Raw genomic sequence first — 18,327 nt, forward strand, 5'->3', positions numbered from 1 at the left:
CATCATGGTTGTGGTGTGATTGGATGCACATGGGCTCTGAGGCATACACATGGGCTCTGAGGCATACACATGGGAGATGAGCGTTTTCCTGAGAGGTAAATTAGACATTCACATTACTGGTGGATGAGGATGATTGAACTTGGATAATACATTTAGTAATAGATACAGATAATGGATAATACATTTGGTAATAGATACTAGTAATGGATAATACATTTGGTAATAGATACTAATAATGGATAATACATTTGGTAATAGATACTAGTAATGGATAATACATTTGGTAATAGATACTAATAATGGATAATACATTTGGTAATAGATACTAATAATGGATAATACATTAAGTAATAGATACTAATAATGGATAATACATTTGGTAATAGATACTAATAATGGATAATACATTTGGTAATAGATACTAATAATGGATAATACATTTGGTAATAGATACAGATAATGGATTATACATTTAGTAATAGATACTAATAATGGATAATACATTTGGTAATATATACTAATAATGGATAATACATTTGGTAATAGATACTAATAATGGATAATACATTTGGTAATAGATACGGATAATGGATTATACATTTAGTAATAGATACGGATAATGGATTATACTTTTGGTAATGGATAATACATTTGGTAATAGATACGAATAATGGATAATACATTTGGAGGTAGATACAGATAATGGATGTTTGTCTTCTGTTACATCTGAAGCGGAGAGGTGTCTGTGATAACTAAGAACATAATATTTAAAGTGTTTTGTGTATGTTAATTGTGTAGCAACCCCCTCCACTGTATCCCAGTCTGTGTTATGACTGTATGATAAGCTGTTGTGTGTTCCCTGCAGTACAATCCTGGAGGAGGAGAAGGCCCAGCAGGAGGAGAGACTGAGGATGGAGATGAGACGTCAGGTCACTGTGTCCTGGGACTCAGGGGCCTCTGACGAGGCCCCCCCTAAAGTAAGAACCCCCCCCCAAAGTAGGTTTGGAAAATGTTCTCCTGCTACCAAAAGTCACTTGTATCAACGTGGCATGTTGTTATGGAGTCCCATCGGTGGACATTGAAATCAAGGCTGGTCTGGACTCCACCAAAAAAATATTTAAAAAAGACATACGGACAGGACCAAAACAAGACGTCGGCGTAGGGCCCCTTAGTGGGAAGTGGCCATCAACACATAAAAACCTGGAGGGGGGTCTGTGGGGGGGATTTCATTCCAAATGCTCACTCAGCCAACTTATTCAGTACTTTGAGAGTCACTTACAGGAATTGCTTAACCCCCTCTGCTGTTGATATTCACCCCTTCTCCTCTTTAAAGGGACAATCCATATGTTTGCATAAATACAAATAGCCATGTCTATGAAGTAATAGCCAGGGCCCGGTTCCCAGATGGCGATGGAACTTAAGCTTATGAGTGTTCTACAGCTGCACCATCGAGAGCATCCTGACCGGTTGCATCACCGCCTGCTATGGCAACTGCTCGGCATCTGACCGTAAGGCGCTAGGGAGGGTAGTACGTATGGCCCAGTACATCACTGGGGCCAAGCTTCCTGCCATCCAGGACCTATATAATAGGCGGTGTCAGAGCAAAGCCCATAAAATTGTCAGAGACTCCAGTCACCTAAGTCATAGACTGTTTTCTCTGCTACCGCACAGCAAGAGGTACCGGAGCGCCAAGTCTAGGACCAAAAGGCTCCTTAACAGCTTCTACCACCAAGCCATAAGACTGCTGAACAATTAATCTAATGGCCACCTGGACTATGCTACTTGCTGTTTATTATCTATGCATAGTCACTTCACCCCTACCTACAGTTGAAGTCGGAAGTTTACATACACTTAGGTTGGAATCATTAAAACTTGTTTTTCAACCACTCCACAAATTTCTTGTTAACAAACTATAGTTTTGGCAAGTCGGTTAGGACAACTACTTTGTGCATGAAGTAATTTTTCCAACAATTGTTTACAGACAGACTATTTCACTTAGAATTCACTGTATCACAATTCCAGTGGGTCAGAAGTTGACATAAGTTGACTGTGCCTTTAAACAGCTTGGAAAATTCCAGAAAATGATGTCATGGCTTTAGAAGCTTCTGATAGGCTAATTGACATAATTTGAGTCAATTGGAGGTGTACCTGTGGATATATTTCAAGGCCTATCTTCAAACTCAGTGCCTCTTTGCTTGACCTCATGGAAAAATCTAATGAAATCAGCCAAGACCTCAGAAAAACAATTGTAGACCTCCAAAGTCTGGTTCATCCTTGGGAGCAATTTCCAAACGCTTGAAGGTACCACATTCATCTGTACAAACAATAGTACGCAAGTCTAAACACCATGGGACCACGCTGCTGTCATACCGCTCAGGAAGGAGATGCGTTCTGTCTCCTAGAGATGAACGTACTTTGGTGAGAAAAGTGCAAATCAATCCCAGAACAACAGCAAAGGACCTTGTGAAGATGCTGGAGGAAACAGGTACAAAAGTATCTATATCCACAGTAAAACGAGTCCTATATCGACGTAACTTGAAAGGTCGCTCAGCAAGGATGAAACCACCGCTCCAAAACCACCATAAAAAAGCCAGACTAGGGTTTGCAACTGGACATGGGGACAAAGATCATACTTTTTGGAGAAATGTCCTCTAGTCTGATGAAACAAAAATAGAACTGTTTGGCCATACGGACCATTGCTGTGTTTGGAGGAAAAATGGGGGGGCTTGCAATCTGAAGAACACCATCCCAACCGTGAAGCACGGGGGTGGCAGCATCATGTTGTGGGGGTGCTTTGCTGCAGGAGAGACTGGTGAACTTCACAAAATAGATGACATCATGAGGATTGAAAATTATGTGGATATATTGAAGCAACATCTCAAGATATCAGTCAGGAAGTTAAAGCTTGGTTGCAAATGGGTCTTCCAAATGGACAATGACCCCAAGCATACTTCCAAAGTTGTGGCAAAATGGCTTAAGGACAACAAAGTCAAGGTATTGGAGTGGCCATCACAAAGCCCTGACCTCGATCCCATAGAAAATTTGTGGGCAGAACTGAAAAAGCTTGTGCGAGCAAGGAGGCCTACAAACCTGACTCAGTTACACCAGCTTTGTCAGGAGGAATGGGCCAAAATGTACCCAACTTATTGTGGGAAGCTTGTGGAAGGCTACCCAAAACGCTTGACCCAAGTTAAACAATTTAAAGTCAATGCTACTAAATACTAATTCATTGTATGTAAACTTCTGACCCACTGGGAATGTGATGAAAGAAATAATAGCTGAAAGAAATAATTCTCTCTACTATTATCTGACATTTCACATTCTTCAAATAAAGTGGTGATCCTAACTGGCCTAAGACAGAGTATTTTTGTTCGGTATACAATAGACCAACATAGCTATTGTAGTAAAGGAATGCTGTGTGCTGGAAAACCTTGGTAGAGCCTGAGTGGAGTAGGCATTGTGGTGCTCATGTGAATGTCCTTTCTTTATCAGCTTCAAACCAATGCATACTCACATAAAACTTTAGTTTTTAGTTTTTAATAGTTTAGCTACTAGTTTGTGGGATTCAACGTCTGTGTTTTTATGTGTTATGATTGTATTTTATCCATAAATAGTTTCCTCATCTAAGAATAATAAAGCTTTCTTATCTGATTTTATCTCTGGATATGGGATACAGCGCCATCCTATGGTTGGAATGTAGATACATGTCAAGCATGCCATTGTGTACAAGATTTCTACAAAGGATAGCTTGGTGCTTTGCATCTAAAAGTCAATTAAGACTGGGGTTATAGTGTAAACATATTTCTGAGGTGTCCTAGTAGTTAGAGCATTGGCCCCAGTAACCAAAAAGTTGCTGGATCAAATCCCCGAGCTGACAAGGTAAAAATCTGTCGTTCTGCCCCTGACAAAGGCAGTTAACCCACTGTTCCCCGGCCGTGGATGTTGATTAAGGCAGCCCCCGCACCTCTCTGATTCAGAGGGGTTGGGTTAAAAGCAGAAGACACATTTCAGTTGAAGGCATTGTTGTACAACTGACTAGGTATCCCCCTTAGATATTTTAGGTAGCTTGATACAATGACTCTCATTCCCTGTCCAATTGATGGGGATCACAACCTGTAGAAAGTCTATCTATCCCATGTGTACTTACATGCTTACTGCATGATCTGTCACCCCCTCTCTGAGCAGCCCAGCAGACCTGGTTACCCCAGCCCTCGGTCTAGTGAAGGATTCTACCCCAGCCCTCAGCATGCTGGACAGCTCAACCATTACCAGGTACTATACTGTACTATACTACTGTACTATACTAGTGTAGTATACTACTGTACTATACTATAACATACTATGCTACTATACTACTGTACTCTACTATACGACTATACTATACTACTATACTGCTGTAGTATACTACTGTAGTATACTATTATACTATACTGCTATACTACACTGTACTATGCTATAATATACTATACTACTGTACTCTACTATACTATACTATGATATACTATACTAACACACTTTTAACACAGAGAATGAGTGCCGATAGACATGGCAGCTCTGCTTCTAGCTACGAAGCAACGTTACAGTATTTTGTCTTTTTGTGTGTTATTTCTTACATTACTAGACCATAATGTTATTTGTGTCATTACATACATCCGGAAATAACTTTTGGATATCAGAACGGCGGTAACTCACCAGCATTACGACCAGGAATACGACTTTCCCGAATTGGATTCTTTGTTCATACCCCCCAGGGCAATTGAACTTATCCCAGAGGTTGCTCCAAGACGCCAACGTCGGAGAAGAGGTATTCTGAGTGGACTTCTAGTCCGACTCAGGAGGCGTGCACACCATCCACCGCTTGCGAGTATATTACTTGCTAATGTTCAGTCTCTGGATAATAAAGTAGACGAGCTCAGGGCGAGGATCTCCTTCCAAAGAGACATCAGGGGTTTAACATACTGTTTCACGGAATCATGGCTCTCTCTCGTGATATACTTTCCCCGTCCATACAGCCAGCTGGGTTCTCTGTACATCACGCAGACAGGAATAAAGAACTCTCCGGGAAGAAGAAAGGCAGTGGTGTATGTTTCATGATTAACTACTCATGGTGTGATTGTGATAACATACAGAAACTCTGGTCCTTTTGTTTGCACGACCTAGAATACCTCACAATCAAATGCAGACCGTATTACCTCCCAAGAGAATTCTCTTCGGTTATAGTCACAGCCGTGTATATTCCCCTTCAAGCCGATACCACGACGGCCCTCAAGGAACTACCCTGGACTTTGTGCAAACTGGAAACCACATCCTGAGGCCGCATTTATTGTAGCTGGGGATTTTAACAAAGCATATTTGAGGAAAACACTACCGATGTTCTATCAACACATTGACTGTAGTACTCGTGCTGGAAAAACGCTGGACCACTGTTACTCCCCCTTCCGGGATGCCGACAATAAAATACCAAATACCAAATATGATTGAATACAAACAGTGTAGTTATTTCCTCCGTAAGGTAATCAAACAGGCAAAAAAGTCAGTGCAGAGACAAAGTAGAGATGCAATTCAACAGCTCAGACATGAGACGTATGTGGCAGGCTCTTCAGACAAGCACAGATTACAAAGGGAAAACCAGAGTCTTGCTCCCGGACAAGTTAAACACCTTCTTCGCCCACTTTGAGGATAACACAGTTCCACCGACGCGGCTTGCTCCCAAGGACTGTGGGCTCTCGTTCTCCGTGGCTTACGTGAGTAAGACATTTAAGCGTGTTGCTGAAGGCCCAGACGGCATCCCTAGCTGCGTCCTCAGAGCATGCGTAAGACCAGCTGGCGGGAGTGTTTACGGACATATTCAATCTCTCCCTATCCCAGTCTACTGTCCCCACATGCTTCAAGATGTCCACCATTGTTCCTGTACCCAAGAAGCTAAGGTAACAACTAAATGACTATCGCCCCGTAGCACTCAATTCTGTCATCATGAAGTGCTTTGAGAGACTAGTCAAGGATCATATCACTTCTACCTTACCTGACACCCTAGACCCACTTCAATTTGCACACCACCCTAGTAGATCCACAGACAATACAAGCGCCATCACACTGCACACTGCCCTAACCCATCTGGACAAGAGGAATACTTATATAAGAATGCTGTTCATTGACTATAGCTCAGCCTTTAACACCATAGTACCCGCCAAGCTCATCATTAAGCTCAGGGTCCTGGGTCTGAACCCTGCCCTGTGCAACTGGGCCCTGGACTTCCTGACGGGCCGCCCCCAGGTGTTGAAGGTAAGAAACAACATTTCCACTTCGCTGATCCTCAACACAGGGGCCCCACAAGGGTGCGTGATCAGCCCTGTACGCCCTGTTCACCCATGACTGCGTGGCTACGCACGCCTCCAACTCAATCATCAAGTTTGCAGATGACACAACAGTCGGAGGTCTGATTACCAACAATGACGCGACAGTCTACAGGGAGGAGGTGAGGGCCCTGGCGGAGTGGTGCCAGGAAAATAACCTCAACGTCATCAAAATGAAGAAGCTAATCGTGGACTTCAGGAAACAGCAGAGGGAGCACGCACCTATCCACATCGACAGGACCGCAGTGGAGAAGGCAGAAAGCTTCAAGTTCCTCTGCGTACACATCATTGACAATCTGAAATGGTCCACCCACACAGACAGCATTGTGAAATGGTCCAACCACAGGAGGCTGAAGAAACTTGGCTTGGCCCCTAAGACCCTCACAAACTTTTACATATGCACAATTGAGAGCATCCTGTCGGGCTGTATCACCGCCTGGTATGGCAACTGCACCGCCCACAACCGCAGGGCTCTCCAGAGGGGGGTACGGTCGGCCCAAAGCATCACCGGGGACACACTGCCTGTCCTCCAGGACACCTACAGCAGCCGATGTCACAGGAAGGTCAAAAAGTTCACCAAGGATATCAACCATTCGAGCCACAGCCTGTTCACCCCGATACCATCCAGAAGTCGAGGTCAGTACAGGTGCATCAAAGCTGGGACCGAGAGATAGAAGCTGTTTTTCAATCTCAAGGCCATCGGACTGTTAAATAGCCGTCACTAGCCGGCTTCCATCCGGTTACGTATCCCTGCACCTTAGAGGCTGCTGCCCTACGTACATAGACATGGAATCACTGGTCACTTTAATAATGGAACACTAGTCACTTTAATAATGTTTACATATTGCTTTACTCATCTCATATGTATATACTGTAGTCCATTCTACTGTATTTATTCAATGCCACTCAGACATTGCTCGTCCTAATATTTATATATTTCTTAATTCCATTCTTTTACTTTTAGATTTGTGTAATGTTGTGAATTGTTAGATACTACTGCACTGTTGGAGCCAGGAACACAAGCATATCGAATACACCCACAATAACATCTGATAAATATGTGTATGTGACCAATAACATCTGATAAATATGTGTATGTGACCAATAACATCTGATAAATATGTGTATGTGACCAATAACATCTGATAAATATGTGTATGTGACCAATAACATCTGATAAATATGTGTATGTGACCAATAACATCTGATAAATATGTGTATGTGACCAATAACATCAGCTAAATATATGTATGTGACCAATAACATCAGCTAAATATATGTATGTGACCAATAAAATGTGATTTGATTTACTGTGTATTACCCATAGAATTAGAATGGGGTTCCACGTCTCTTCTATTGATTCAATATCTGTGGTATTACTGTTTATTACTTTATACCGTTACCATTAAATATCGGAACCATTTCCATTGATAATAAGGTACTGACAATACTGGTTTAGTAAATGTATTTAAATGGAGCTGTCTTCATGAATATTTTTCTAGCTACTTGGCAGTGGTTTGGTTCTTACTAGCTAGTGGTGTGTAGAGGGTGAGAACGTTATCATCTGACGTAAAATGGTGAATTTATGGCGACCTGACTTGCCCTCTCTCTTCCCATGGCAGCTGAGCTGAAATAGTGAATGCATTGAGAATGAGAAATGATATCTCCCCAAACTAAGTTATTTTACAGCACCTCAGCTCCCCGTAATACATTGCTGACAGCGGGAATTTCCTGTAACACTTTTTCAAACTGCTGGTATTGTTGACTTAAGGCAGATTCCATCTGCGGAAAAATCCACTCTCAGATTCTGTTGTTATCGCACTTGACTACGTTATCGCCTTAAAAGGCGTTCTGTGTGCCGGTATGCATATTTATAGGTTATTGTCTTTTATTTTCAGGTCAGTTATTTTTAGGATGTTTATCAGCCCAGTGCTAATGTCACATGTCACACACAGGCCATGTCAGCCATGTATTGTGGCTCAGATATACATGAAGTCCCATAGGTCTTTGTGTCTGGAGGGTAAATAATGAGGTACTGCGTTATACTGAAAGCTAAATGTTTCCCTGTACCCTGAAATGCTAACTGATGCTAACTAATGTTATATGATGAACAGCCTTGCCTCACAGACAATACTTTTGTATCATCACAATCCTCTCGCCAAACAAAATGGGGTTTTCACCTGTCGTCTGTCCTACCATATCCAGGTTGGGTACCCAGGCCCCCACGGCATTCCCACTATGCCCAGTGGAGGGTACTCTCCCCAGGCCGGTGTTCTGGACCCTCAGGAGGCCTGGAACCACCACCGACCAGGAGACGTCCCCATGTGGTCCCCCAACATGGAGGTGAGAGAGAGCTCCACAAAAATATACACGTGTACTCTCCTTACTGTGGTTCTGCCAATTGTATTCAGGTGAAATTGCTGAATTTCATCAGCTATTTTCTGAGCTTGGTACATCTCTAGCAATCACAGATGAGGCTTATTACAAATCCACTGTCCTCTCTACCTCCCTCTCCCTCAATCCCCCTCTGCCTGTCTTTCCCTCTCCCAGGACGGAGGTACGTTGGACATGCGTGGTCTGGGCCAGGCACTGCCCCCCCACCTGATGGAGGAGAGGCTGATGATACAGCAGCAGCAGATGAAGGAGGACCAGCGCTGGTTGGAGCAGGAGGAGTGCTTCCTGGTAAAGCTTACCGTATGCTTCCCAGTCCAAACACTGTGATGTTTTTATCCATTTTGGTCTTCGGCAGGTTTTTTTGGGGCTGGTCGATCGCACAACATTTTTTATTGAGGCTTATCGGAGCTTGGTAGCTGAAGTTTACGCCCCTTCGTCCGTGATTGGTCAACAGTAAGGATTTGTCAAATTAAATGTTTGTTGTCATTCAACGACAGAAGACTAGTTTTCATGCACATTTTTTCACTTATGAAATACTGCACCAAACATTAGTTAGATGTAAAATTGCGCAACTAAGTCCTCCTCTACAAAAATGTCAAAATTAAGGAGAGATTTCTTGAGTTGTGTTCGATTAATTCTGACTATTTTGAGGAAGCGGTACTTGTCTCAAAAGGTAACATTGCCAATTTTTTCTAGTTTTTCCAACTGTATTTTAAGTTAACTCCGAACCTAGCTGAGTTCTGCTGGGAGTAAAACAAAGCTATGTATGCAGACGCCTTAACAGCCTCTTATTCACCACATACTGACACACACGTGCACCGTCCTGAGAGAAAGGGAGAGAGAGATAGGTTGAGGACCGTGCACCGTCCTGAGAGAAAGGGAGAGAGAGATAGGTTGAGGACCAGCGCTGGCTGGAGCAGAAGGAGATCTTCCTGGTAACAGCCTCTTATCGACCTTATTCACCCAGTACCATCTGGCTACTTCATCTTTTACCCCACACTGGCTCCCTCTCGCTATCATGCTAAAACACCAGCTAATACACTCTCAATCTCACCTTTGGTTATTTGGATCCCCAATTAGGATGTGTATTAGCAACAGCACCTTTCATCCTCTGTTTGTACCTCACTAACTCCTGCTAAATAGAAACATATGCTCTCTACCTCAGTCTACACCCTCGTTGTCAATCACTTGATCCTTGTGACTGAGAGACATACTCTCTCTACCTAAGATTTAATGTCAATGTAATGTTTTTTTAACCTTTAATTTATACAGAGACAAAGGTGTCTTTTATAGATGAGCACATCAATATAAAGGCAAAATGCAAGCAGAAAGAAAAACACGGTCATAAAAAGCAAACACATTCATCAGTAATAAGGTTCTCAATCAGCCTTCTGAATTGACCTAGTGACACCAGAACACAAGGTCCTCAATCAGCCTTCTGAATTGACCTAGTGACACCAGAACACAAGGTCCTCAATCAGCCTTCTGAATTGACCTAGTGACACCAGAACACAAGGTCCTCAATCAGCCTTCTGAATTGACCTAGTGACACCAGAACACAAGGTCCTCAATCAGCCTTCTGAATTGGCCTAGTGACACCAGAACACAAGGTCCTCAATCAGCCTTCTGAATTGACCTAGTGACACCAGAACACAAGGTCCTCAATCAGCCTTCTGAATTGACCTAGTGACACCAGAACACAAGGTCCTCAATCAGCCTTCTGAATCGACCTAGTGACACCAGAACGAACACAAGGTCCTCAATCAGCCTTCTGAATTTACCTAGTGACACCAGAACACAAGGTCCTCAATTAGCCTTCTGAATTGACCTAGTGACACCAGAACATCACATTCATCAGTAACAAGGTCCTCAATCAGCCTTCTGAATTGACCTAGTGACACCAGAACATCACATTCATCAGTATTAAGGTCCTCAATCAGCCTTCTGAATTGACCTAGTGACACCAGAACACAAGGTCCTCAATCAGCCTTCTGAATTGACCTAGTGACACCAGAACACAAGGTCCTCAATCAGCCTTCTGAATTGACCTAGTGACACCAGAACACAAGGTCCTCAATAAGCCTTCTGAATTGACCTAGTGACACCAGAACACAAGGTCCTCAATCAGCCTTCTGAATCGACCTAGTGACACCAGAACACAAGGTCCTCAATCAGCCTTCTGAATCGACCTAGTGACACCAGAACGAACACAAGGTCCTCAATCAGCCTTCTGAATTGACCTAGTGACACCAGAACGAACACAAGGTCCTCAATCAGCCTTCTGAATTGACCTAGTGACACCAGAACATAAGGTCCTCAATCAGCCTTCTGAATTGACCTAGTGACACCAGAACATAAGGTCCTCAATCAGCCTTCTGAATTGACCAAGTGACACCAGAACATTACATTCATCAGTAATAAGGTCCTCAATCAGCCTTCTGAATTGACCTAGTGACACCAGAACATCACATTCATCAGTATTAAGGTCCTCAATCAGCCTTCTGAATTGACCTAGTGACACCAGAACATAAGGTCCTCAATCAGCCTTCTGAATTGACCTAGTGACACCAGAACATAAGGTCCTCAATCAGCCTTCTGAATTGACCAAGTGACACCAGAACATCACATTCATCAGTAATAAGGTCCTCAATCAGCCTTCTTAATTGACCTAGTGACACCAGAACATAAGGTCCTCAATCAGCCTTCTGAATTGACCTAGTGACACCAGAACATCACATTTATGAACATTTAGAAGATTTTTCCAGAAATAAGGTACAAAAAACTAAAAATGGATTCACCTAATTCAGTAGAGACAATGAATTTGAAAAGTTAGCAATCCCTGAGACCGGGGGCTGGTAAGTCTACAGTTTAGTAATGATGTTAGGTACGGTGGGAGTTTTTGTAAAAGGGCTTTGACATCAGAGGGCCAAACAACTTTCTGGTAGAGAATGCAGTGATGAGTACTTAAACTGTCTCCCGTAATAAAATCATTGATAAACTGCATCTAATGGCTTTAATGAAGTGTCAGCTGCGTTCCTATAGATGATGTCACCATAGTCTAGGACCAATGGGAACGTCGACTGAATAATCTGCCTTCTATTTAGCAAGGGGCAGGACCTATTTCTATAGAGGAAGACCATTTTTATTCTCAGCTTCGTAACTAACTATTATTTATTACATTTTTTTATTTAAAAGGTACAGAACCCAAAATTGACCCCTGCGGGACACCTTTCGTTGTGTCCAGAAAACCTGATTTAACACCATCAGTAGATACACATTGAGTTCGATCTGTAAAGTAACTTTTAAAGCAGCTACATGCAGCCTAGTCTAGGCTAATTTGAGGGGGGCAGGAGTACAATGATTCAGCAGGCAGGGGGGCAGGAGTACCATGATTCAGCAGGCAGGGGGGCAGGAGTACAATGATTCAGTAGGCAGGGGGGCAGGAGTACAATGATTCAGAAGGCAGGGGGGCAGGAGTACAATGATTCAGCAAGCAGGGGGGCAGGAGTACAATGATTCAGCAGGCAGGGGAGCAGGAGTACAATGATTCAGCAGGCAGGGGGGCAGGAGTACAATGATTCAGCAGGCAGGGGGGCAGGAGTACAATGATTCAGCAGGCAGGGGGGCAGGAGTACAATGATTCAGCAGGCAGGGGGGCATGAGTACAATGATTCAGCAGGCAGGGGGGCAGGAGTACAATGATTCAGCAGGCAGGGGGGCAGGAGTACAATGATTCAGCAGGCAGGGGGGCAGGGGGGCAGGAGTACAATGATTCAGCAGGCAGGGGGGCAGGAGTACAATGATTCAGCAGGCAGGGGGGAAAAGAGCTGCAGCAGAAATGGATTAAACATATCAGCCCCAGTGTTTTTATTTTACATCAATCTTAAGCAAGGCAACACATCACATCATAGTCAATTGTTGAAATGAAAACAAAGATTGACTAGATGTTGACGGGTTAACTGTCAAGTCGGCTAGAGGCGGGCAGAGGGAAGAGCAGTCGATTGACTGACCAGGGTCAATTAAACCACAGTTCCTCTCAAATAAAAAGCCTGCCGAGATGATAAAATTATTAAAAGCATCACTTATCCCATTCTTCTCATTTATGATGCCAGATTCAGACAGAACTTGCTTAGCAGGGACGAAGAGGAATTTGTACGCTTCCATGCATTTACCGGATCACCAGTGGTCAAATATGGAGCTTAAAAAGTATTTTTGATTTAGCTTTCTTAATCAAGATAGTACATCTGTTTCTCAGTTTGTCTGAAATATTGCCAGTCTACTACAGAGTCAGTTTTCCTTGCTTTGGCCCAGGCCGGAGTTCTCATCTGGATGACAGATCGATCTAACCTTTGGTTTCCTTTCAGAGCTATGAATTGTTTCAAAGGGGTGTGTTCATCTGCCAAAGGAATACATATTGAGGAGAAATATTGTAGAGCCAACGCACGGTCAGGAATACATTTTGAGGAGAAATGTTGTAGAGCCAACATAGGGTCTGGAATACAGAAACATGGCATGTTAGAACCTTAACTTTGTTAAATGTCCCTTAATTAAAAGAAAAGTTGTGTTTTTGCTGATTGGTATCTCTAAAACATATAATAGGATAATGATCACTGAGATCATATGCAAGTACCCCACTAGACAAATATTTATGGTGATTATTAGTAAGAATTCAGTCAATCATTGAGGAGTTAACAGGGTTTTTCACATTTAGCCATGTGGATTTTGAGATCAATTGAGTATTATCCAGAGTAACTTACAGTTAGTGCATTCATATTAATATAGCTGGGTGAGACAACCACTGATCACAGTTAGTGCATTCATCTTAAGATAGCTGGGTGGAGACAACCACTGATCAGTTAGTGCATTCATCTTAAGATAGCTGGGTGAGACAACCACTGATCAGTTAGTGCATTCATCTTAAGATAGCTGGGTGAGACAACCACTGATCACAGTCATAGTAAATACACTTGGGTTTGTTTTTATTTTATTCAATGAACTGTTACCCAGTCAGTCTCTCCCAGAACCATCATATCAGTAGTATGCCGCTGACTGTTTAGTTGGGGTAAACATCTGGATTGGATTACAGTGTCACGCACACTAGTGTTTTCTCTACTAGCTCAATCTTTAGCCCGTCCCCCTCTTGGGGTTGTTCTCTGCTGGAGGAGATCCAGATCACTGTTGTTTTCATTCAGTGAAATAAGGTGGGAAGAGTGATCTTCTCCCTAGCCTTTTGATATGGAGAGAAAAGGGGATCCATTTGAAAAACAAAGCTGTAAAGGTGTGTGTCTGTGTGTGAATGTGTCAGAGAGACCCGAACTCTGACCACAAACTCATCTCGTGAGGGAAAATCAGGGATCAGCCAGCATTCTAGAACCCTTCTCTTTTCTCTGCAGAGCTAGACTCTCTGGAGAGCTAGACTCTCTGGAGAGCTAGACTAATGATATGAATTATAGGATGGTTAAAGATGACAGTAGTGCTACCTAGCTGCTGTTGGCTTTATATTTCATATTTAATACTCATACAATCATATGATCCATGTCCAGAATAGGCCATCTTCATTGTTTGAGCAATATATTGAAAATTACCTTTGTGGAAATAATACAATGATAAAAGATACATTTTGTGGCCCTTGAAAATGTTTGTTGTGTTGCCGCGTCCAACAAGACAATTGCATAGGACTTAAGATTTTTCTAAACTGGATTTAAAGGGATCTTTAAAAGTTCTGGTATTTGAGCAGCCAGCCTCTGTGATAACAGCCCCTTCCCACCCCTTCATGATCCCTCTCCCTCCCAGAAGGCTTTCCTGTGGAAAATATTTTGGTCTGCGTCTGTTTATCCACAGCCCCGGCCAGCCAGGGTTCAGAAGGAGAGCAATCATTAATGCTGCCTGTTTCATTTGGCCGCCAGATATTGTGGTGAAGATGGGTGGAAATCTCAGCCAGTGTTCATGCTGTTCTCAGAATTATAAAGATCCTTTAGGCAGATCTGGCATCAGAACCGACGACACTGACGTGGTCTTCCTTTGTATACCTTAGCCACTGTACCATTTAGACATTCACTATCTTTATTCATGTGATTTGTGTGAAATATTCGGTTTCATATGATTATGTATTCCTGTACACAAATAAGGGTTGAGATCGTCAACTGGGGGAAAGTAAAGGAGGGAGGGAGAGAGGGACTGGGAGAGAGAGGAGGTCTGCCACAGAGCAAGAGGAGTCTGCTGTGGGATCAGTCTCTGCATGAATCCGTCAGACACGTTTAAGCCTTCCTCATCCAGCAGCAGAAACTGTTTTGTCGTCTCACTCTGCCGATGGGACCACCGCTGTCCACAGAGCTCAGAGGATGCACCTTTTCAAGTCCTGCTTTGGAAAACCGGTACAGATCATGGCTGGGAAGGGGTGGTGGTTGTTTTGGTGGCTTTCTGTGTGGATTTGTACTGCTGGTACTTGGATACCTGGAAAGATGTTTAACTCTCAACCAGGTGCTCCTGAAGCTCTGAGGATTCCTTCTGTGCAAATAGTTATCTCACTGCACTGTCTGTGTTTGCATATCTTTGTGGTCAGCCAGGGTGGCATAGATATATTTTAGATTGTACTGGATGGATGATTGGTTGATTTGGTATTGTTTGTAGCAGGGAATGAGGGTTAACACAGCAAGATAAAAGAACAGATCCGTTTCTAACGAAATTGTGAGTTCTATGTTCTCATGGAATTAAACACTAGTGAGAAATCGTCAGTCATTTCATCTTATGTTGTAAGAAACATACTCTATAGTATTCTATTTCAAGACTACTGTAACAATGGTTTTAGTGATAAATTAGGTTTTAATATTTGAGGTTGTGGTTATGAGGTGGTCAGATGTAGCTAGCTAGTTCTCTGACCCTCTGCTATGTATTCTCGTCAGAAGCCAGAATCCAGGAACTCGCGGGGCAGCATTGACAGGGAAGACTGCAGTCTCCAGGGGCCGGTGAGTTTCCCATGACCCACCGTTTGTTTAGGTTCATACCCCCAGAGGGACGGAGCAGGAAATATTGTTTTTCAATAAACCAATGTATTTATTACATTTTTCCATTTCAATAATTTTTTACAACAGACATTTTGTCTGAATTTTATAGCGCTGGCCTCAGTAATATACACATATACTACCTTAGGGATGTTCTGGTCCTGGAGGTCCCAAACACGTCTGTTTTTTCTTTCTACCTGGTAGTTAATTGCACTCACCTGGTGTCCCAGGTCTGAATTCGTCCCTTGTTAGAAGGACAGAGAACCAGAAGTGTTTTGGCCCTCCTGGACCGGTATTGAACAGCCCTGTTGTAGCTGGACACTCTCAACCAGCCCAGTCCCACTAGGCTGACATATTGGAGGGTGGGAACTGAACTGTGGCAACAGTTTCTCATGCCATCATCTCTCTCTCTCTCTCTGCTGCTGGATAATCTTTAAAAACAGGCGTCAGCTACAGAACACCCACAAACCAACCAGACCCATTCACACAGTAATTACAGAACAAAACTGGGCTGAGTGGGTCTCGGCTCTGAGAAGAGGAAACATCAGAATGTAGAGGGGAGAAGAAAACACCATTGTGTGTTAAAATCAAGAGAGGATACGGTTTTGGGGAGGAGCTGGAGAAATGTAGCTGTCTGCTTGTCTCTGAGGGTCTGAGATATGTTGTGCTGTTAGCCACAGGGTACCCACAACAACACTGAAACACACTGGGCCCATGGGAAGCCCTAATCCAGAGTGCTGTTGGAAAAGCACAGCCAGACAGACAGAAAAGTGCCAGTGTGCCTTTCTAATCATTTGTTTGTGTTTCTATGTTTCCCCTCAGACAGGAAACATATACCAACCAGTGGGACTGGGGAAATCAGGTAAGACAGTCCCTCAGCACATATGTCACTCCACATACATGTCACTCCACATACTGGAATGGCAACATGAGTCTATCTTCTCTGTGTGTTCTGAAATTCATGTATCTTTCTCTCTTTTAGACACACACACACACACACACACACACACACACACACACACACACACACACACACACACACACACACACACACACACACACACACACTAACTCTCCTCCCTCCTTCTCTCTCCCTCCTCTCAGAGCATGTGGCCCCTCCTAAGAAGCCTCCTCGTCCTGGAGCCCCCAGCCACCTGGGCAGTCTGGCCAGCCTCAACCCTTTAGAAAGCTACAACGAGGGGGTCAAGGTACAGAAACACTCACAGCACCAAGACAACACTGTCTTAATGTCTTACTCCAGGGTCACCATCACAGCAACAAGACAACACTGTCTTAATGTCTTACTCCAGGGTCACCATCACAGTACCAAGACAACACTGTCTTAATGTCTTACTCCAGGGTCACCATCACAGTACCAAGACAACACTGTCTTAATGTCTTACTCCAGGGTCACCATCACAGTACCAAGACAACACTGTTTTAATGTCTTACTCCAGGGTCACCATCACAGTACCAAGACAACACTGTCTTAATGTCTAACTCCAGGGTCACCATCACAGCACCAAGACAACACTGTCTTAATGTCTTACTCCAGGGTCACCATCACAGCACCAAGACAACACTGTCTTAATGTCTTACTCCAGGGTCACCATCACAGCACCAAGACAACACTGTCTTAATGTCTTACTCCAGGGTCACCATCACAGCACCAAGACAACACTGTCTTAATGTCTTACTCCAGGGTCACCATCACAGTACCAAGACAACACTGTCTTAATGTCTTACTCCAGGGTCACCATCACAGCAACACAGCACCAAGACAACACTGTCTTAATGTCTTACTCCAGGGTCACCATCACAGCACCAAGACAACACTGTCTTAATGTCTTACTCCAGGGTCACCATCACAGCAACAAGACAACACTGTCTTAATGTCTTACTCCAGGGTCACCATCACAGCACCAAGACAACACTGTCTTAATGTCTTACTCCAGGGTCACCATCACAGCACCAAGACAACACTGTTTTAATGTCTTACTCCAGGGTCACCATCACAGCACCAAGACAACACTGTTTTAATGTCTAACTCCAGGGTCACCATCACAGCACCAAGACAACACTGTTTTAATGTCTAACTCCAGGGTCACCATCACAGTACCAAGACAACACTGTTTTAATGTCTTACTCCAGGGTCACCATCACAGCAACACAGTACCAAGACAACACTCTTTTAATGTCTAACTCCAGGGTCACCATCACAGCACCAAGACAACACTGTCTTAATGTCTAACTCCAGGGTCACCATCACAGCAACACAGTACCAAGACAACACTGTCTTAATGTCTTACTCCAGGGTCACCATCACAGTACCAAGACAACACTGTTTTAATGTCTTACTCCAGGGTCACCATCACAGCACCAAGACAACACTGTCTTAATGTCTTACTCCAGGGTCACCATCACAGTACCAATACAACACTGTCTTAATGTCTTACTCCAGGGTCACCATCACAGTACCAAGACAACACTGTTTTAATGTCTTACTCCAGGGTCACCATCACAGCACCAAGACAACACTGTCTTAATGTCTTACTCCAGGGTCACCATCACAGCACCAA

At 43.4% G+C, this 18,327-nt stretch overlaps 1 protein-coding gene across 23 annotated transcripts in view; it reads left to right on the plus strand.

Moving 5' to 3' along the window:
• LOC139373815 (focal adhesion kinase 1-like) overlaps positions 1–18,327 on the plus strand; it is a 229,214-nt gene that overhangs the window by 199,091 nt on the left and 11,796 nt on the right. For 11 of the 23 annotated variants that reach the window (XM_071114852.1, XM_071114851.1, XM_071114850.1 and 8 more), the window contains 7 exons: positions 866–977; positions 4,186–4,272; positions 8,559–8,696; positions 8,904–9,035; positions 15,653–15,712; positions 16,571–16,610; positions 16,853–16,956. In XM_071114852.1, coding sequence (XP_070970953.1) covers positions 866–977; positions 4,186–4,272; positions 8,559–8,696; positions 8,904–9,035; positions 15,653–15,712; positions 16,571–16,610; positions 16,853–16,956 — 673 coding nt within the window. Of the gene's footprint in view, positions 1–865; positions 978–4,185; positions 4,273–8,558; positions 8,697–8,903; positions 9,036–15,649; positions 15,713–16,570; positions 16,611–16,852; positions 16,957–18,327 lie in introns of all 23 variants that reach the window. The other 12 variants (XM_071114848.1, XM_071114849.1, XM_071114843.1 and 9 more) reach the window with 2 other exon arrangements.

This window comes from Oncorhynchus clarkii, chromosome 18 (genome assembly GCF_045791955.1).
Source record: "Oncorhynchus clarkii lewisi isolate Uvic-CL-2024 chromosome 18, UVic_Ocla_1.0, whole genome shotgun sequence".
Taxonomy (NCBI): Eukaryota; Metazoa; Chordata; class Actinopteri; order Salmoniformes; family Salmonidae; genus Oncorhynchus; species Oncorhynchus clarkii.